General features: G+C 52.0%; 5 protein-coding genes across 5 annotated transcripts; 3 read left to right on the forward strand and 2 right to left on the reverse strand.

The window, feature by feature from the left end:
• Positions 1-2492: 2492 nt before the first annotated feature.
• Positions 2493-6778, forward strand: POX_c04106 (Calcium-transporting ATPase 2; the record flags this gene model as incomplete). The annotated part of the gene is made up of 2 exons (XM_050112990.1): positions 2493-4050; positions 4122-6778. 2 exons carry the CDS (start codon positions 2493-2495, stop codon positions 6776-6778), a joined length of 4215 nt encoding a protein of 1404 aa, XP_049970546.1.
• Positions 6779-7654: 876 nt separating this feature from the next.
• On the forward strand, positions 7655-9224 carry POX_c04107 (uncharacterized protein; the record flags this gene model as incomplete). The annotated part of the gene is made up of 2 exons (XM_050112991.1): positions 7655-7840; positions 8007-9224. The coding sequence occupies 2 exons, from the start codon at positions 7655-7657 to the stop codon at positions 9222-9224; spliced, it is 1404 nt and encodes a 467-aa protein (XP_049970547.1).
• Positions 9225-11216: 1992 nt separating this feature from the next.
• On the forward strand, positions 11217-15512 carry POX_c04108 (uncharacterized protein; the record flags this gene model as incomplete). Its single annotated transcript, XM_050112992.1, has 6 exons — positions 11217-11681; positions 11796-12878; positions 12941-13059; positions 13799-14231; positions 14462-15048; positions 15113-15512. 6 exons carry the CDS (start codon positions 11217-11219, stop codon positions 15510-15512), a joined length of 3087 nt encoding a protein of 1028 aa, XP_049970548.1.
• Positions 15513-15999: 487 nt separating this feature from the next.
• POX_c04109 (beta-tubulin) lies at positions 16000-17970 on the reverse strand (the record flags this gene model as incomplete). The annotated part of the gene is made up of 8 exons (XM_050112993.1): positions 16000-16033; positions 16118-16812; positions 16896-17351; positions 17425-17479; positions 17556-17597; positions 17697-17722; positions 17807-17830; positions 17959-17970. 8 exons carry the CDS (start codon positions 17968-17970, stop codon positions 16000-16002), a joined length of 1344 nt encoding a protein of 447 aa, XP_049970549.1.
• Positions 17971-18618: 648 nt separating this feature from the next.
• On the reverse strand, positions 18619-20295 carry POX_c04110 (Splicing factor U2AF-associated protein 2; the record flags this gene model as incomplete). Its single annotated transcript, XM_050112994.1, has 6 exons — positions 18619-18810; positions 18868-19023; positions 19098-19206; positions 19269-19672; positions 19758-19868; positions 19981-20295. 6 exons carry the CDS (start codon positions 20293-20295, stop codon positions 18619-18621), a joined length of 1287 nt encoding a protein of 428 aa, XP_049970550.1.
• Between the last annotated feature and the right edge of the window lie 310 nt (positions 20296-20605).

A 20605-nucleotide genomic window follows, 5' to 3' on the forward strand; every position in this document is an offset into this window, starting at 1 on the left:
AACTACGAACTACATTTACACCCGTTCTCTGGCGCGCCACTGACGCCGTCTTGAAGTATAAAATTATGCCACCATGTGTAAATATCCCGTCCAGGTGACCTAATCATGGCGGTCTGAGTAGATGCTATCAAAGAATTACCGATCTAGACTGACCACCGTACTCCTTTGTAGATACAAGCCCAGGAAATCAGCCAAAGCCGATGTGGCGTGTCTCATCGACGTCATGTCCAGCTCATTCTTTAGACATGCTAGATATTATGAATCAGGAGGTTAAAGTGACGACCTAATCTACCTTGATCTCCCAGGTGATCTTTAAGGTGATGGAAAGCGCGAACTCAAACAACGGGTCTTCCCAGAGATTCCATCCAGGGGGGGCAGTGTTTTGTGGTCTTGCATGACTACGGACGCTCATTTATTTATTTATTGATTGTTTTATTTCAATTTTTTCTTGGTTCAGGTACGGTAGCAAAACAATGAACAAGCGTTTTTCAAGCATGCCATGCTATATCTTAACACTCGTCTTGACTCTTGAGGTCGTAGATGATTGACGAGTTAGTGCTGTGGATCAAAGCGCGCCTTTCGCGAAGGGGAGTCTTGGCGATTGAGGCAGTGCAAAGTAGCAAACTGCAAAAGGAGTGGTTGCATTTTGGATGTGTATTGGATACTGCACGGTACTGTACCTTGGGTACAAAAGTTTATGAACTGTTCACCATGAGCAATTCCTTTTCACACCTCGTCGCCGAGTCAAGAATGTTACAAAGCAAGTTGTAGTGGACCTTTTAGCTACATCAATAATCTGACTCGTCAAGGAGAACAACCTTCATGTATATCTCGGGGAGCCTGATGTACAGAAGCAAGTGGGTACTTCCCAGTTGCTAGTGTTCAAGATACGGGGGAAGTCTGGAGTAGAACATGCAAGAGTCTATTACTCCTTTAGAAGGTTTTCGATGGCCGATCATTTTCGGGTCAACAACATCGACAAGGGGTATATGTAACATGTGCAAATCTCCATGACAGAGCGCCTACGGATCAACCCAACCTGATGAGCACTCCAGACGGGACGGGACTACTGGGGACTCAGAACTAGGAGTGGGAGTCCTGTACGGTAGCCGAGGGCAACAGGAAAGGTGGGAAACATTTGCCAATTTTAAAGAATGCATCAAAAGACGATGATTGACCCTTGGGGAGCTGGTGATGGATCCACTGCCGGGGCTGTGCAAGCTGCAAAGTGGTTAGTGGGACCGTGTCCGTGTTCAAGTCTGATGCGTCTAGAGCCCGAGAAGTGGAGATGGCGTGTCTGGTACTTCCGGTGTGGAACGGTACATCCTCGGGCCACCGAATGAATAGGGAAACCTCAAGTACTCAATGTCACTGTACCCGCATTGTGTACTATTAAGTTGCTTATACACTAGGCCCCTGGGAGTCGTGGACTGCAAACCGGAGCAGTGTTCCTACCAAGTGGTATGCTTCATGGCTGAGTGAATTGAATGAAGCACTCCTGTGAGCAAATCCCCTGATGATGTTCAAAGGGATAAGAGGGATGGGCAAGGTCCAAGGGAAATTGCAGGGAAACGTCACTCACCTCCGCATAGCACCATCTTGCCAGTCTGGTTTGCGCTCTCTCCCTGTGGCGGACCAAAGCCCGGCTCCACAAAGGGGGGGCAAAAGCTGCCGAAAGAAAAAAAAGAGGTGGAAATTTAAGTTGTCGCACATCAATGCAGAGCTCCAGGAGAAAGTTAGTTTAGTTACAGATTGTTGTGATGCCGTGCGCCCAGCGTTTAGCAGCCTGAAAAATTCAATATTACACATTATTACTGATTAAAATTTTGGGTCTTTGGCTGGAAGACCAATAGCGGTCTGGGAGCTGGCACTGGATGTTCAAGACCATCGCCGAGGACAAAAGCAGGAAAGTCTGGCTCAAACTCGTGACGTGCAATACTTCAGGCTTTATGATCAACCTGCATTCGGCCATTTGACTCCAAGTACGCCGTACATTGGACCACTACGACGTTGTTCAATCTCCAGTCGCTCTTGACCTCCCTCCGCCTCCTCATCCTCGACACCATCTGGGATCATTCGGGCAGTGTCCACCATACAAGAATGCACACGGCTCTATAGCGTGGACAGAAATCATCGACACCACTACTTCACTTCGGTATTCTCTGAGCCATTCTGGTACCGCCGAACTACCTCCGTCTCACGGTCTCACGCCACCAACCCGCTTATTCGCCTTTTCCTTCTGACTTCGTTGAATGGACTTTCTCGGCCCATGACAGCTTTGCATGCTACGCATCCCGATTGAAAATTGCAACATCGGAGAGATCCCCTACTCTGTGTCGTTTGCGCCGAATCAGCCACCTGCCTTTCTACGTGCACCAGAATCAGGGTCGACCACGGAATCTCCAATCTCACCCATGCCATTCTTGACAACAGATTGAAAGTGCTGCTCGGGTTCTGCGCTCAACTAGCGCGCATCTCCTCATCTCGCCATCATGTCGGACTCACGTCGAGAGAACGATGCGTCCGTCGAACCTCCCACAGGACCTCCTCGGAGAGCACGCGCCCCCACGATCACGATTGATACGTCGGCCGTGAGCCCCTCGAACACAGAGGCACCCCCGGCTCAGTCTTTCTCCGATCAGCAGCCTTCGCTCCGTCTGAATACCAATTCAGGAGATTTCGACCACCATGCATCCGGTTCCCCCACAGACATGCGGTCCCCTTCGTCGATGATCTCGGTGGCTTCTTCCGAAGCGCGGGATCGAGAGAGCCGGCCGACATCACCCCATAACATCTCCAACCCGACCGCCAAGCTGGCTGAAGCCCATTCGCACTATCTTTCCGTTCCCGGCACCCGGTCCCGTGGCAATTCCTTGGAGTCGGAGGGGACCAGCCAAACCTCCAGCACGTATGGTGGCGAGACATACGTGTCGAATGCCTCGCAGGGGTCGCCCTCGGACGTCACGCACACGAACGTCGACGATGAGGATGCTCTCTTACCCGATCGTGGCAGGGAAGAGGAATTTGAGGTGCAAAACAACAAGTTTGCCTTTTCACCCGGCCAGTTGAACAAGCTTTTGAACCCCAAGAATTACGGCGCGTTCCGACAACTCGGAGGTCTTCACGGATTGGAAAAGGGACTGCGGACTGACCTTCGCAGCGGATTGAGCCAGGATGAAACCGTCTTGCAGGGCGCTGTCTCATTCGACGAAGTCACCTCTTTTAAGGGGGTGCCCAAGGCCGCCTCCTCAGCCGACTTGCCTCCATCCGCTTTGGACCATCCAGAGGGGCAATCCTCCAGCGCCGCCATCTCAACATCGGCCGACGAGTCCTATGCGGACCGAAGACGAGTGTATGGGAAAAACAGGCTGCAGGAGAGGAAGCTCAAGACCATCTGGGAACTCGCGTGGATCGCCTACAATGATAAGGTGCTGATTCTGTTGACGATTGCCGCGATCGTGTCGCTAGCGGTTGGAATTCCACAATCCCTACACCCGAAGAATGGTGAACCTGGAGTTGAATGGGTGGAAGGCCTTGCCATTCTCATTGCCATCATTATTGTTGTCGTTGTCGGCGCGGCGAATGATTGGCAAAAAGAAAGGCAATTCGCCAAACTGAATAAGAAAAAAGAAGACCGACGTGTCCAGGTGATTCGCTCCGGCCAGACGATTGAAATTTCCATCTATGACGTGGTGGTGGGCGATGTGATGCACCTCGAAGCAGGCGACCTCATCCCTGTCGATGGAATTCTCATTGCCGGTCACGATGTCAAATGCGATGAATCCTCAGCCACGGGAGAATCCGACCTGTTGCGAAAGACCCCCGGTGACGACGTGTACCGAGCGATCGAAAAGCATCAAGATCTTCGTAAATTGGACCCTTTCATCATTTCGGGCGCCAAGGTGGCCGAGGGAGTTGGAACTTTTCTTGTCACAGCCGTTGGTCCACACACCACTCACGGTCGAACGATGATGTCGCTCCAGGAAGAAGGCGAAACCACCCCGTTGCAGACCAAGCTGAACAAACTCGCCGAGTACATCGCGAAGCTTGGTTTGGCCTCCGGTCTCTCCTTTTTGTTGTCCTCTTCATCAAGTTTCTCGTTCGTCTCAAGGACATTGAAGGTGGCGCCGATGCGAAGGGACAGGCATTTTTGCAAATCTTTATTGTTGCTGTCACGGTCGTTGTCGTGGCCGTCCCAGAGGGTCTACCGCTAGCTGTCACCCTGGCACTTGCCTTCGCTACCACGAGAATGATCAAAGATAACAATCTGGTGCGCTTTTTGAAAGCTTGTGAGACTATGGGTAACGCAACAACAATCTGTTCCGACAAGACAGGTACCCTCACTATCAACAAAATGAGTGTCGTCTGCGCAACATTGGGCACAACATCGCGTTTTGGAGATAAGGTAGGCTCGAACCCACGTCCAGGGCAAGAGGACGTCTCGGCCGGTGAATTTGTCAAGACCCTGTCGGGTTCCACCAAGGATCTTTTGATGCAGTCGATCGTTCTCAACTCCACCGCATTTGAAGGAGAGCAGGAGGGTGTCAAGACCTTTATTGGATCAAAGACCGAGACTGCGTTGTTGACCTTCGCGCGGGACCACATGGGAATGGGCCCCCCCGCAGAAGCTCGCGCGAATGCGAAGATTGCGCAAATGTTTCCGTTCGATTCAGCCCGCAAATGTATGGCGGTGGTCGTCCAAATGGAAAATGGAAAATATCGCATGTTGGTAAAGGGTGCCGCTGAGATCTTGCTGTCCCATTCGACAAAAATTGTCGATGACCCTACAGGTGATGTTCGCGAGGACAATCTGGAAGACGAGGCCCGATCTACGCTCGAAGATATCATGTCAGGTTACGCGAATCGATCGCTCCGATGCATCGCCCTCGTCTACCGAGATTTCGATCAATGGCCTCCACGCGGCGCGCCGACTGCCGAGTCTGATCGCACTGATGCACTGTTTGATCCGGTCTTCAAAGAGATGACCGTGATTGGTCTTGTTGGCATCCAAGATCCTCTGCGGCCCGGTGTTGCAGATGCTGTCCATGCCTGCCAACGTGCTGGTGTCTTCGTTCGCATGGTTACTGGTGACAATATCATGACCGCTAAAGCCATTGCCAAGGAATGTGGTATCTACACTCCTGGCGGTATTGCTATCGAGGGTCCCAAGTTTCGCAAGTTGAGCACACGCCAGATGAACCAAATTCTCCCCCGGTTGCAAGTGATTGGCCGATCGAGCCCCGAGGACAAGAAAATTCTTGTGAATGCTTTGAAAAAGTTGGGCGAGACTGTTGCTGTCACTGGAGATGGCACCAACGACGCCCAGGCTCTGAAAAACGCTGATGTCGGCTTTGCTATGGGTGTTACCGGCACTGAGGTTGCCAAGGAGGCCTCGGATATTATTCTCATGGACGACAACTTTGCATCAATTGTGAAGGCTATTTCCTGGGGTCGTACAGTGAGTGATGCTGTGAAAAAGTTCCTCCAGTTCCAGATCACCGTTAATATCACGGCTGTGATCTTGACCTTTGTCTCCGCTGTTGCAAGTGGTTCGGAAACCTCGGTCCTCAGCGCAGTGCAGCTCCTCTGGGTGAACTTGATCATGGACACATTTGCCGCGCTTGCTCTTGCGACGGATCCCCCTTCGCCCTATGTTCTCGATCGTCGTCCGGAGTCCAAGGCCTCGCCGCTCATCACGGCCACGATGTGGAAGATGATCATCGGTCAATCCATCTACCAACTGGTCGTGACTTTTGTGCTCAACTTCGCCGGCAGGTCCATCTTCCCCTGGGACCAGGAACATATGCAAACTGTGGTTTTCAACACGTTCGTCTTCATGCAGATCTTCAACCAGTACAACTCTCGTCGCATTGACAACAAGCTCAATATCCTCGAGGGTGTCTGGCGGAACAGATGGTTCATTGGTATTCAGCTCATCATTATCGGAGGTCAGGTCCTCATTGTCTTCGTGGGTGGCGCCGCGTTCTCCGTCACGCGCCTTGACCAAGGTTCGCAGTGGGCTGTCAGTCTCGTTCTGGGTGCCTTGTCAGTACCCATCGCCGTTGTGATCCGCCTCATTCCAGATGAGTTTGTCAGCAAACTTGTCCCGGCGTTCTGGCACGGTCGTCATAACAAGAAGGGACCGGAGCTGGTGATCTCGGACGAGGAGCGTCGATTCGACTGGAATCCAGCTCTGGAAGAGATTCGGGATCAGCTGCAGTTTATCAAATCGGTTCGAGGTGGACGCTTGCGAAACATCAAACACAAGTTGCAACATCCGCAAGAATTGCTGCCTCGCTCCCGGAGTGGCTCGCGCTCGCGCGACTCATCAGACTCCCCCACGCCGAATGGCGACAATGGAAATTCGCCCCCTGGTGCATCGACCCCGGAGAGGTCTCGCCGTAACACTCGATCGCGGTCCAATTCTACATTCGGACCGGCTGCCGCCATGGCGGGTGTTGTGGCTGGTAGCATTGCCGGCTGGTCCCCGATCGAGCGGAGCCACGATGAGGCAGACTCCATCACGTTCCCGACTAATGCCCCTCATGGAGGGTTGGATGGACAAGTAGGCATTGAAATTCACCCGGATACTGCACCCGATGATCGTGTGGTGAGCGAGTACTCCACCAAATCTCTTCACCCACCGAGTCAAAACCCAGATCTCATTCCATTTTTCGAACACGCACCTCCGGCCGTCGCAGAGCGTGCGCCCTCGAGCCGTGGTCGACGGTCCTTGTCTCAGCGGTCGCACTCCAGCCAGGGCCATTCTCAAGTTTGATTCTCTGGCGAGAACGCTAAGAGGGAATGGCTTGTATTTTGCTTCGGGCAAAGGGCCCCACCCCCTCAAAAAAGAAAAAGAAAAAAAGAAATGGCTTGCGCCATCCACTTGCGAACCTCTATTCCACTGAATAAAGCATCTCCATGGCGCGGTGTTTGAGGCTCCCTTATGTTTCCCTACTGTTTCGATATCCTGGGCTCGGTATGCGTTTGTCCGCGCTTCCATTTGTTTTATTTTTTTTTATCTCATTGTCACAAATAGTGCTTGATGCTTTTGGTTCCGGTCTCTGATGTCAATATTTTTTACTGCGGTATTAGAGCCTTTTTCTCCATTTTGGAAGGGTGATCATTCACCGTACCCCCTGCCATTATGTAACTTGTCCACCTGTAAAATCAATGACAACGGTCTGCGTGCTGTCATGTTGACTCGCGCGCCACAGAAGCACTGCAGAACAACCAGACTAGCCTACCTAAGCCGTACTTGCAGTAGATTCGATCAGCACCCTGACATGCCTGAGTCGGCACTTGGAAAAGCGAACAGCCCTGTGGACCTAAATTTGCAGTCAGCGTTATGCAGACTGCGTCATCATTCTATATTGCTGAATTCTGGACGCTTCCACCTCACGAATACTTATATCCACCCGCTGGCCATCAGGACTCCACCGCGCATTACTCCAACGACGCGGGGATGACTCCAACTCATTACCCCAACTTGTATACCGCTAGCCCCAAAGTCCTGACTCGTGCTTAGATCTGACACTACGTCTCTCCTGGCCGTACCGCCTTTTCCAGCATTTATGGAACATCCTACTATCAATTGAACTTCACCAAGTCGCATCACGCGGCAGTATAATTCCAGCAATTGCTCAACAACAATATGGAGTCTCTGAGTTTACCATCAGAAGAGCAGCTTCGGCAGCGTTGGGTCGGCACGGATGTCGCCAATATCCCGAAGCCTGCTGCTGTGCTCGACAGAGCTGTCATCCGCCGGCACTGTGCTCAAATGAAGCACACTGTCCAGACCTTGGGCGTCGGCTTCAGAGCACACGTCAAGACACATAAGGTTAGTAGTGTAGGGGATACATGACGCATTCTTTGATTTCTGATTTCTTTTTTCTTTAAAAAAAAAACAAAAAATAAAAGAAGGAAAGTAAAAAAAAATTTGAAATGAAAAAAAAAAGAAATAAGATATGGCATGTTCAGAGCAAAAGCTCACACAAGCAAGACAGACTCTTCAAATTGCCGAGATGCAGATGGACAACGGTGACCCAGAGCCCAAATTCATTGCATCAACACTCCTCGAGATTGAAACACTCTCTCCACTACTCAAGTCTCTCACAAGTGCCAAAGTCCCAGTGAACATCCTGTATGGTATTCCCCTCGTGCCATCACACGTCGGGCGACTTGCCACCCTGGCAGCCGATATCGGGGAAGGCAGCATCTCCGTGATGATTGACCATCCCGACCAAGTGCCCTATCTGAAAGAATTCCATCAAACGGCGGGCTTCGCCGCACGAGTCTTCCTCAAAATCGACACCGGGTATCACCGTGCCGGTCTCCCGCCCGTCTCGCTGAACAAGAATGGACTTTTGGAGAAACTCGCTCACGCCGAGGCAGAAGGCTGGGCCCACCTGCTGGGCTTATACTCACACAGCAGTTTGAGCTACAGCGCCCAATCTACCGCCGAAGCGATGGACCATCTTCTTGCTGAGATCCACGGATGCAAAGAGGCGCTGAATCGCTGGTTGTCCCTCCTCCCTCGAGATCGGGACCTGATTATTAGTGTGGGAGCGACGCCACAAATCTCGTCTTCGCACAGTTTGGCCCGAGACATCGGCAGCGATGGTCCCATGGGAAAAGAGGCTGAGAAGCTGAGAGCTCTACTGCGGAACCCTGGTTCGGATAACAAGGATGCCAGGGTGAAAATTGAGCTTCACGCAGGCAATTATCCCATTCTGGATATGCAGCAGGTATCGACGAATGCGCGGGATGGAACCGGCAGGTTCGAAGACGAGATTGCCATGACCGTCGTCGCTGAAGTGTGCAGTGTATATAATGATGGGGAGCGCGAGAATGCCGAGGCACTTATTGATGCGGGGACGCTGGCTTTGGGCCGCGAGCCTTGCGCCAATTATCCGGGCTGGGGCGTGCTTTCGTCATGGCGAGTTGAAGCGGCATCTACCTCGTCACGAATGATGGTTGATCGAATCAGTCAGGAACATGGCGTTGTCGCTTGGGAAGCCGACAGGAAGCGGAAGGTACCGCTCAGTGTGGGACAAGTCGTCAAAGTGTTTCCGAATCATGCCTGTGTCGCGGCGGCTTTCTTCGGGTGGTATTTCGTCGTGGATTCCGACCAGGATCAGGATGGATCGCGCGTGGTGGACATTTGGGTGCGAGGGCGAGGCTCGAGTGTGTCGGATCCATTCTTGATGACGCGTTTTCAGTGATGGGAATAATTCGGTTGGTGCATGGGAAAGTGGGCAACCCCCGAGGGGAAGAAAGGTCGAGTCTATCAGTAGCGTCTTACTCATAGGAAAAAAAAAAGTCGAAGCTTGCTCACCGGCTCCACGTCTGATTCTTTCTCACCTCACATTTCGTCATATTATGAGGCTCTACAACTCGGGGAGAGCGAGAGCCAGCTTCCTCGAGATTCCGGGCTCCATCCAGCGCATTAGCGGACGACGTACACATTGGGTGCAATAGACGGTCACTACAGCATCCAAAGCGTTTCGAGTTTGACCATCTTCTTTTTTTCAAAATCACAGATCAATTCAAAACTAAATAGGACGTGCAAAGACATCGATAAACAACAAACAAACAGGTAATTGGGACTATTGACTTTTTACCCCCGGATCACTCGACAGTCTTGATCTCTACATCGTAGAGAAAACACTCTTATTCAGGGAACTAGACAAGTGGATTGGAAACAGCCTTATCATCAATCATTCCAAAAGTATGCAACTTATCGGACGATGTTTCATCAATTGTGCAGACGTCGAAGTAATATTCCTCCGGCTCAAATGGGAATACTTCATTAATCAATTAAGACTGCATAGTACGTGCTACTATCCGAATGTAACCGATTTGATGGTTCATTTTTCCATCAAGACTTTTCCTGATTTTTCAAAAAAAAAAAAAATTCAAACAAAAAAGACAAAAACAAAAACAGCCAAGCTTTGATCTGTAACTTGAGATCGAGAGGGGAAAATCCTATGAAATGAGAGAAATCGAATCGGTTCAAGGCCTTTTTCCTTGTCTTTTCCCCTCCAACCAGTCCTAGCATTCAAGAAGACTGAGCTGAACCACTGATGCCTTCTCCTACTTGTTGACTTTCCCTCTCTCTCTCTCTTTCCCTCTCTCTCTCAATCACCCTCATTTTTCGAGGTGGAAAATTCCCCCTTCCCCGGAAGTTATTCAGCCCGTCTGATGTACTGCTGACAAAAATAGTCGTGGGGGAGCTCTGCTGCCCCCCTTGCAGACACTTGCATTCCCGTGGAGATATTGTCGGAGCTTTAGGGTATGCTTCGCTACCCGACTAGGAAGTACGAGGTCGATCCGGGATATTTCCTCGGAAGTGCGGCGTGTTTATTCTAAAAAAGAATTTCCCCTTTTCTCATGCGATGACGGGCCTGAAGGGAGAGAATTGGTACCTGATCAGATGGCATCATTGGGGAAGGAGCGGGAGGCAGAAGGGAGAAAGTGAAGATGGTTGAGTATGAACCATATGATGACGGTGTACGACGATGATCTGCATCTGCGCGTTGGACTCCACGCTCTATCTGAGAGACTTCTCCAGAACGCCTTATTGTCAGTGGTACAATTTATAAGAAGAAGAAGATCTCGTACCTTGACGTGATGGATCGGGAGTGGTGTCGTGGTCATCATCATTGGCTCGGTACTCGGAGCAGCAGATTTACAAAGTCCTTGATTGCTCAGGAATGCCTGCGTCAAATGGTTACACTTGCACCGCGCCCCGTCCACCATCTGAAAGCCGCAAAGGCTCCCTTCAGACCAGGTGATGTCAAGTCTTGATTTGAGGAGCTTTTTGTCCCCTTTGAACAAAATTCTGTTGCTCACTGGGACCAACGGGACCATCCCTGTAACGAAGGCCCTGAGAATTGGGGCTTTTGATGAGACGTACGTCCTTCCCCAACTATATCTGTCAAGCTGGAAACGCATCGATTTCATCTCATATTCGGCCTTCATGACCAAGGCACCGGTTCTTTTTTCTTTTTCTTCATTTGTTCTCTCGCGACCATTGTTGTTTAGGTAGTCTGCACTGCTCACTCAGTCGTCAGATCTTGTCTCGTTTTGAGGGACGGCCGGTGAAGAGAAGATTTACTCTTCAAAGCTTCTCTGCTTGTGGGAGCAGCACGGCCGACTAATCTTGCCGAACGAGACCGAGTCAGTGTGAAGATTGAGCGGCGAAAACCCAAACCATGATCACCATCTCATCCAGCGAGATATTCGCATCCCAATCCAGGCTTCGACCCGATGATATTGAGAAAATTAACGGATCGCCGTCCCTTGGCAGTACCAGTCAACTGGAACTCACCAACAGCTCCTCCAACGATCCCATAAAAGAGGCTTTTGAGGCACCAACTCCCTCCACGAGGCGTCAACGATGGATGAACAGATTGAAAGGCGCAGAGCCTCGGGGCATCAAACCAATACCTCTGGAGGAAAGAGAGCCAGTTACCTCCTCGACCTTTTTACATATGATCTTGCTTTGGTTCAGCATGAGTTTGTCAATCAACAATATAATCGTGGGATCGATGGGGACTCTGGTGCTCGGCCTGAGGTTCAAAGATGCCGCTATCTGCGCAATATTGGGAAATCTAGTTGGGACGATGACGGTAGGATATATGAGCACCTGGGGCCCGCGAAGTGGAAATCGCACTTTGGTACGTTCTGTTTCTGGTCCCTTGAGCGGGGAGATCGAGCCGGAAGGAAAGCCTTGACCCAGCCTGTTGTCCGATCCATACTAATGGTGGTGGTGGTGGGGGCGTGTTGAATAGATTGTGGCCCGATATTTTATGGGATACTACCCCAGCAAAGTCTGCATCGCCCTGAACATACTGACCAATATCGGGTACAGTATGGTCAGCTGTGTGACGGGAGGGCAGATATTGTCCAGGATTTCAGGCGGACAGATCTCCGTCCTGGTTGGCATTGTGGTGGTGGCCGTGACCAGCTGGGCGATGGCCATGTTTGGAATGCGCATCTTCCAAATCTATGAACGGTTCGTGACTGGCCCGTCTCGCCCCGGATCTCATCCCGTCAGGAATCCCACACTGATGTTCACATGCCCTGGTGGTTGTGTTTCTGTACCCCTTAGATTTGCATGGCTTCCCCAATTGATGGTCCTGTGCGTGATGCTTGGCTCTGCTGGGCCTCATTTCGACTTTTCGATCCACACCCCCGTCTCACAGGACCGACTCAATGCCAAGCGAGTGACCTTCTTCTCCCTCGGAGTGTCCGTGGCCCTAGCCTGGGCGCCGCTGGCTGCGGACTATTACGTCTTTCACCCACCACATATCAAGCGCTGGCAAACCTTCGCCGCGACCGTCCTGGGCAGCTCACAGGCCATGATGATCACCCTGCTCATGGGGATTGGTCTGGGGTCTATGATGGCGAGCTCTCCGTTCTTCCTCGACAAGTATGGACGGACGCCCGGCGGCCTACTGATGGCCGCCTATGATGCGCTCGGAGGATTCGGCAAGTTCTGTGCCGTGATCAACGTTCTGTCGCTCGTCGCCAACAACACGCCCGGGGCTTATTCGATGGGCATGAACCTACAGATGCTAGGAGGATTCTTTGGGCGAGTTCCGCAGCCCATCTTCACCACTCTGGCCACGGTGATCTACACAGCCTGTGCGATGGGAGGCCGAAACTCGTTGTACGAGGTCTTCAAGTCCTTTCTTCCACTGATTGGCTATTGGGTCATGATATGGCTAGTGATCGTCGTCCAAGAGGACCTTTGCTTTCGACGAAGCAATGAATATGACTGGTCCACATGGAATTCACCGCAGCAGCTCCCACTGGGCCTTGCGGCAGGCGCTTCCTTTCTGGTCGGATGGGCCGGTGCGGTCATTGGCATGGTTCGTACATTTGATGTTCTTCCGGAGACGGGGTTTCCAGCAGCTGACTTTTTTGGTGACAGAAACAAGCCTTTTATAGTGGTGTTCTGGCGCATGTCGCCTCGGGAGCCGATCTCGGTCTCTGGACCGGAGCTGCATTTACTGCCGTTGTGTTCCCACCCCTCCGAGCTCTGGAACGGAGGTATTTGGGACGCTGAGGCGAGACGGGCTGAGACCACTCGCGTGCCACCTAACTTTCGGGCCGTGAGAGATGAATGTATGAGGTGACGTGCAGGAGGCCTCCTTGCTCCCCTCCAAGCTGTTGGATGTAGGCACATGACCGGTTCGTGTTACACAAGCAGCCGGAATACTGCGGCCCGCAATGGGATTGATTGCGGAGACTCCTTCCGCTGACATGGCAGTCGAGTGGTGAAGAGGCTGCGTGCATTTTGTACAGTATAACTGGTGATACATCTCCTAGTAGCTCGCAATACACTGGGCGAAGTTAGATGATATTATGGCACTCAATGTCCCCTGATCAAGGATGAAGTCGTCACATGGGAGATTACCCAGTAGATGAGTCGAGAGGGAGATTCATGGCAACAAATGTCACTGTCCACGAGATCAATCTCCTCCACCAAGCCTCGTGTGCGCTCCCATGGATAGGATAGAGTATATCAGATGCCGTAATAATCAAGCTGCGACATATATTCATGACCGACGCATTGCATGAAGCCCAACTTGACCAGCCGACGATCGAGTGGATCCCACAGTGGCTTGCATCCCGCCGGTGGGGACCCTGTCTAGACAATGTGCGATACACACGGCTGGACAGCGGGACAGTCGCTCTGGCGCTAGGGGCTGAACTGAAATGAAGTGCTGAGCTCCAAGTCCGAAATAGAGAAAGTATCGACACCACCACTGAAGTAACCGTCTGCTAGCTCGGCTCTTTCGCCTCGCTCGGTGCGACGTGCGGAGAGATCCAGGAGACCAACCTTTCTCCCCACCAACTGTTCAACTCCCCTTGTCTCTCCTGAATCCGGCCTCTTCCTCAACCTCACGCCAAAGGAAGCAATGGACAAGAGCTCGTCTATCCTCTCCTTGGCTGCGCAGCATCCATTTGTAAAGGCCATCCTCGACGCCGCTCCGCGACAATGGCTCCCTTACGCCGTGGCTGTGGCAATCGGGTATCCCATGTTGACTCGTAGCTTGCGATATCGACGAGTAAAAGAGTTGCACCGAAAATACCCGTACAAAACACGAGATGATATGGCCAAAATGACCGACGACGATGCATTTGAGATCCAAAAGGTCGTCGCTCAACTCGAGTTTCCTACCATTTTCGTTAAGGCACTGCAATTTGCGTTGTTCCGGGTATGTCAAACGTATCACCACATTCCACCTATCCGTGCTGGAAGGGAACCTTTGAAGAGCTTGTGTCTACATCATTCATGGCCGTCCATCCGAAGAGCCGGCGAGTATGACTTTTTTTCTCTCTTGGCTTCGTGGCGGTGGCCGGCCCATCGTCGAATGATGAGGGGAATGCTCGTGAGAATGGTTCGCGCGGAGGAGAGAGATCCAATGCTAAACGATCGGGATCGCAGACATACGGAATTCCCACAATCTCCCATTTGCTGGTCCAAACCAGCCAGTTCACCAATCCTGCGACATCCCTCAAGCGTTATACCGACACCAGCACCCTCGTGTCTGAAATCGTGGGCAACTGTCCCACCTCCCAGCGAGCCTACACCTCGTTCGCCCGCACCCGTTTCCTCCACGCCGGGTATCGAGCCTCGGGCAGGATCCTCGACGACGACATGCTCTACACCCTTGCCCTCTTTGCTCTTGAGCCGATCAAATTCATTAACCGGTTCGAATGGCGCCAATTGACCGACCTGGAACGGTGCGCCATCGGCACCTTTTGGAAAAGTGCCGGGGACGCGCTGGATATCAGCTATGAGAAGTTGCCGTCTGGCGCCACAGGGTTCAGAGATGGAATCCAGTGGCTCGACGAGTTGGAGGCGTGGAGCGAAGCCTACGAAGCGGTGCACATGGTACCTGACATTAAGAATCGGGAGACAGCCGACCAAACAACGGCGATTCTGTTGTACGTATTGCCGAAGGTGTTCCATCCGATGGGATTGCAGGCAGTCTCGTTCATGATGGATGATCGATTGCGCAAGGCGATGCTGTATGTCGGGCCCAAATCCCAGGAGTATTTACCCAAACTTCCATGACTGACAAAAGCCATGTAGCTATGATCCCCCGTCGCCTTACGTTTCCGCGGTCATGTCCAGCATCCTCTCCATCCGCAAATGGGTCCTGCGGTATCTCTGTCTTCCTCGACCGTACGCCCTGCGCTACACCCCCTTCACCGAGGAGCCCGACGAGAATAATCGCTTCTTCCTCACACAGTGGGAAGCAGCCCCGTACTATGTCAAGCCGACACTCTGGAATCGCTGGGGTCCGACGGCCTTGTGGACCCGTCTCATGGGGCTACCCGTGCCCGGAGACGAGGGTGAAAAATACTACCCAAGAGGTTATCAGCTGGAGGATGTTGGTCCCAAATACTTTGAGGGGAAGGGACGGAAGTCGCTGGAGGTGATCATGGAGGAGTACAAGGGGTATCGGACGGGAAAATGTCCGTTTCATTGAGGGGAAATGAGGACGGGCGAGAAAGATGATCCTTGACCGTGCACTCCAATAGTTTCACACCTCCATGATGACTTGATAGGAAATACGCTAGGTGCCACTTGATCTGCAAGTACGTAGACAAACAGACCACACTACTTTTGCTACTTCACAACCAACATGTGACGAGAATACCAGACCAGGGACCTATCGGTATCACTTCGATCCAGGCAAACTTAGACAACAAAGGTCATTTCGTCAATTGCTTTTTCCAATATGTAACTCGCAGCCCGGCAGGTCGGGTTAACCGCCGAAATCCGACAGGCACGAAGGGGAAGGGGAAAAAATAGTGACAGAATAAAAGGTGGGTTACATTAGGCGCTCAAACAAGATACTGGGGGCGGGAAAAGTCAGACCCGTTCAAAGTCAAGCCCCGTACACATAGAGAATGTAGGTTGATCCAAGGGTATTACTGCACGCAAGTCTTCCAACCAATTGGTTATAGACAAGTTTACATCTCCTCTTCGTGAACGTCCTCGGCGGGGCTGGTGAGAAGGGAAACGTCATGGTTAGCATCAATTGCAAATAAACAGAAGAAAACAAACTTCATAGATGGAGTGGACACTTACTATTCCTCCTCGCCCTCGGAGATAGAGGCCTCCTGGTACTGCTGGTACTCGGAGACAAGGTCGTTCATGTTGCTCTCAGCCTCAGTGAACTCCATCTCGTCCATACCCTCACCAGTGTACCAATGCAAGAAAGCCTTGCGACGGAACATGGCAGTGAACTGGTCGCCGATGCGCTTGAAGAGCTCCTGGATGGAGGTGGAGTTACCGACGAAGGTGGAGGACATGCGGAGACCGCGGGGGGGAACGGAGCACAGCGCGGTCTGGACGTTGTTGGGAATCCACTCAACGAAGTAGCTGCTGTTCTTGTTCTGGATGTTGCGCATCTGGTCCTCGACCTCCTTCATGGAGACCTGACCGCGGAACAGAGCGGAGCAAGTGAGGTAGCGGCCGTTGCGGAAGTCGGAAGCAGCCATCATGTTCTTGGGGTCGAACATCTGCTGGGTCAACTCGGGCACGCTGACCTGGCGGTACTGGTAGGCACCGCGGCTGGTCAGGGGAGCGAAGCCGACCATGAAGAAGTGCAGACGAGGGAAGGGAACCATGTTGACAGCCAGCTTGCGGAGATCGGAGTTGAGCTGACCGGGGAAACGGAGGGAGGTGGTGACACCGGACATGACAGCAGAGACCAGGTGGTTCAGGTCACCGTAGGAGGGGGAGCTCAGCTTGAGAGTGCGCATGCAAATGTCGTAGAGAGCCTATACGGAGAGGGAACGAATCCCTTGTTAGTTATTCGGTCTCGACGTCTAACAGTCTCTAGCCATTCAAAGGCCATACATACCTCGTTATCGATACAGAAGGTCGCGTCGGAGTGTTCAACAAGCTGGTGGACGGACAGAGTCGCGTTGTAAGGCTCGACAACGGTGTCGGAAACCTTGGGGGAGGGAACAACGGAGAAAGTGGCCATCATGCGGTCGGGGAATTCCTCACGAATCTTGGAGATCAGGAGTGTTCCCATACCGGCACCGGTACCACCACCCAGAGAGTGGGTGATCTGGAAACCTTGGAGGCAGTCGCAAGCCTCAGCCTCGCGGCGGACAACATCGATGACCTGGTCGACGAGCTCGGCACCCTCGGTGTAGTGACCCTTGGCCCAGTTGTTACCAGCACCAGACTGGCCAAAGACGAAGTTGTCGGGGCGGAAGAGCTTGCCAAAGGGACCGGCACGGACAGCGTCCATGGTACCGGGCTCCAGGTCGACGAGAACGGCACGGGGAACATACTTGTCACCGCTAGCCTGGAAAATCGAACGTTTCAATGATCAGGTTTGGGAGATTTCTTTGATTGGGAAGACGTTTTTCACGACTTACGTGGGTGAAGTAGACGTTCATGCGCTCCAGCTGGAGGTCGGAGGAACCATTGTAGCTAAACCGAAAAATATCAGACCGCCATTCTCTGTCGTCAGGATCCCATCGTGGGGGGGGGCAAGCTGTTGACTTACTGGCCATCGCCGTCAAGGCCGTGCTCACCAGCAATGGTTTGCCTGAATATCGAGTCAGTTTGGTTCTCATATTAGATCGAATCACGACACAAGGAATTGTCGTGTTGTGCTCGGGATATCCCAGGGAGGCGTGGCACGTACCAGAAAGCGGCACCAATTTGGTTACCCTACACCCCGGAATTCCGTTCAGTCAAAACCATCATATTCCAACATCTGACCTATTCTCCACGTGGTTTTTGAATGTGACTTACACACTGGCCAGTCTGAAGGTGAACCTGTAAAGATAGTCGAAAAGAGAAGATTAGCACAAGCTGAACTAGTGGGGGGTTTGGTAACGGCCGTAATCTTTAGGGGTAAAGTCCTAAACGTCGGTAACACGCGTCGAATCGGGGTAGAAACGTACAATCTCACGCATTATGGATGGGAATTGGTGAAATTTGAGGAAGAAATGGGTGTTGAATGAGAGGTCGAGAAAGGTGGATAACCAAAAGCCCAGGAGGAGGAGGAGAGGAGAGGAAAAGGTCGGTGTGTGGGCGTGGAGATCAACAACAAACCACCTCAGGCCAAAAGGACCGTTCAGGGGAGGGGAGACAGCCCAATGGGGATTAGCGTAGCTGGGGACATTTGACCCATTTAGTTGGGAAATCAGGTGATCTCAGACCGCGCGCCGCGGCCACGAACCACTGTTTGGGCTGTTTGCTTTGTTTGACGGCCTGTGGGTCCATGCCAATCACATTCATTCGAATCTCTAATTAACCCATCAACTAGCGCAACGACCTGCGCAAGCATGCTGAGTGAGTGTGTCTTGGCCAAGCCATGGACCCGGCCATGCACCACTATTCAGTACGTGTAGTAGGCTTCTAATTGCTAATACTGCTGGAACTTGGAGGCATACAAGCAGGGAAGGCAGTTGGCAGATTTCTTAGCTGTCCGCTATGGGGCTGTAGCGACGTAAATCGACTGTCCAGAGTTGCATAAATTCTTGATGCTGGTATCTCACTTATCCCGGCTCGCACTAGACGGATGCATCACTGCTCACTGTGCCCAATCCTGCGGCATTTTCTTATTTATCGTTTTCTAACCAATCTCCAAACTCTTTGAGCCGCTCGTTCTCTTCGTCATCCTCGGCGTCGATACCTCGCTCGACCATGTCCTCGAGAGCGGCTTTTCGCTCATTCATCTTCTTAAACTTCTCGCCCGTGGTATTCACATAAGCTTCAATGCGATCACCGCCAAAGAATCGACCATTCAAGCGCTGAAGGCAAGATCAGGTCAGCATGAGTAAGTGGAAAATGAGAAGGAAGTAACGCACGGCAACGCATTCTCGAGCATCCTCGGCTTGCGCGAATTTGACAGTGACAACTCCTTCGGGCTCCTGGTCGTACAGGACAACATTCGTGACTTCCCCAATCTTGGCGCATTCGGTCCGAACGTCTTCTTTGATATCCAGAATCGCTTCAACATCATCCTTCATCAAGCCAGTCAGAATCTTTCGACACGTTCCCCTTCGCATTCAAGTGGTCTTTTCCAATGTCCACTCACTTTCAATTCCTCTAGCGTGAACAGATGTTTTAACACCACAGTCCTATCTTGATTGGTGACGGCACGAACTTTTTGGCTGGGGTCATCGTCATCCCAATCGGTCAACAAACTAGAGATTTCTGCACGTTAGTCCCGGTCAACAAGTTCCATGCCCGGAGTGGTGATTCCCACCTATTTAATTCATTGGTTCGCTCCTGAATCTTGCGCCGGTCGCGACCGCTCGGCTTGTCTGGCTTGTCGACTTGGCTTTTGAAGGATAACTCGGCCGCCTGAACTCGCATGGAGTCCGCGCCTCCTGAAAGAGGAGTCGGCCCGCGCAGTGATGTCTCATCAGCCATTTGAATGGCCAGAGCGACAGATTCTGGCCGGAAGTAGACCACCAGGGCCTCGCCTTTGAACTTCCCATTCTCGTCGTAATACATTTTGACCCGCGGAGCCCCGCTGTCAATCTCTCGTGCGATGACTCCCCAACGAGAAAAGCTTTCTTCAATCTCGTCCCGTTCGGCATCGAGTGGAAGACCGGTGACCCAGACGGCATGGTTCACTCGGGGCTTTTTCGCTTTGCCTTCTCTATTCTGTACCTCCACTTAGCTATCCCAATCATTGGATGACGCAGCTGCCTGGTATGGTCTCTTCCGGGAGGGTAGGATGGTAGCCTACCTGGCCGTCTGGTAGCTTTCGCTTCTTATCGCGCGGGTGAACGTTCTCCCCGTCATCAACTCCCTCGACCTTGTAGGCCTCCTGCTGTTGTCTGAGGAGTTCTTCATCGATCTAGAGTATTGCGACAAGGTCAGAACACGGCTATCAAGCAAAGCTGGCATCCCTGCCCACGCCTGGGGGGATTGGGCCGCGCCAAAGAAAATTTGCAGGAAACAAGACAGACCTTCTGCACCCAGCGTTTAATACCAGTATCATATTCGTATTCCTGGCCATCCTCCGTTTCCAGAATGAACTTGTCGTCGATTTTTGAAAAGGAAATCCGGGGATCGCTATCAAAATCCGCTGGGTCCTGGGGGAACGCGGGCGCGTTCCCGGCGTCCTTGTCAAGGCCTGTCGAAGCCATTTCCGGAGAAAGGGTTGGTCGTTGTCGGAGCCGAGGTGTAGGATTTTCAAGGAGGTTGCGCTGGATGTGTGGTCGCGAAGCGACTATTGGGAAGCGAATGGCATTGGACGTCTGAGGAAAGTGTGGACTTCGCATGAGCTGGAGCCTGAGCCTTCAGTCGCGCGGCCTCCGGGGGCGGGAAGCTTTTCGAACGAGGTTGTCCCCCAGCTCGGCCGCGGGCCGATTGGACTGCATACGTCACGGTTTGGTATCTGATCGTGAGGAACTGGCCACGGCCTACATTGGTTCACAGGCTGTGAGTTGAAATAATTGCTGGGTTCGAAAAATACTTAAAGAAGCAAAAGAATTGTATATTTGAATGCAAACAGAGACATATCTCTGTATTGCGAGAATGATTTCGAAGTGCTTTCGCGATTATTTACAAAAAAAAAAAGTCAAATGAATT

The sequence above is a fragment of the Penicillium oxalicum genome, chromosome III (genome assembly GCF_001723175.1).
Source record: "Penicillium oxalicum strain HP7-1 chromosome III, whole genome shotgun sequence".
NCBI classification, from domain to species: domain Eukaryota; kingdom Fungi; phylum Ascomycota; class Eurotiomycetes; order Eurotiales; family Aspergillaceae; genus Penicillium; species Penicillium oxalicum.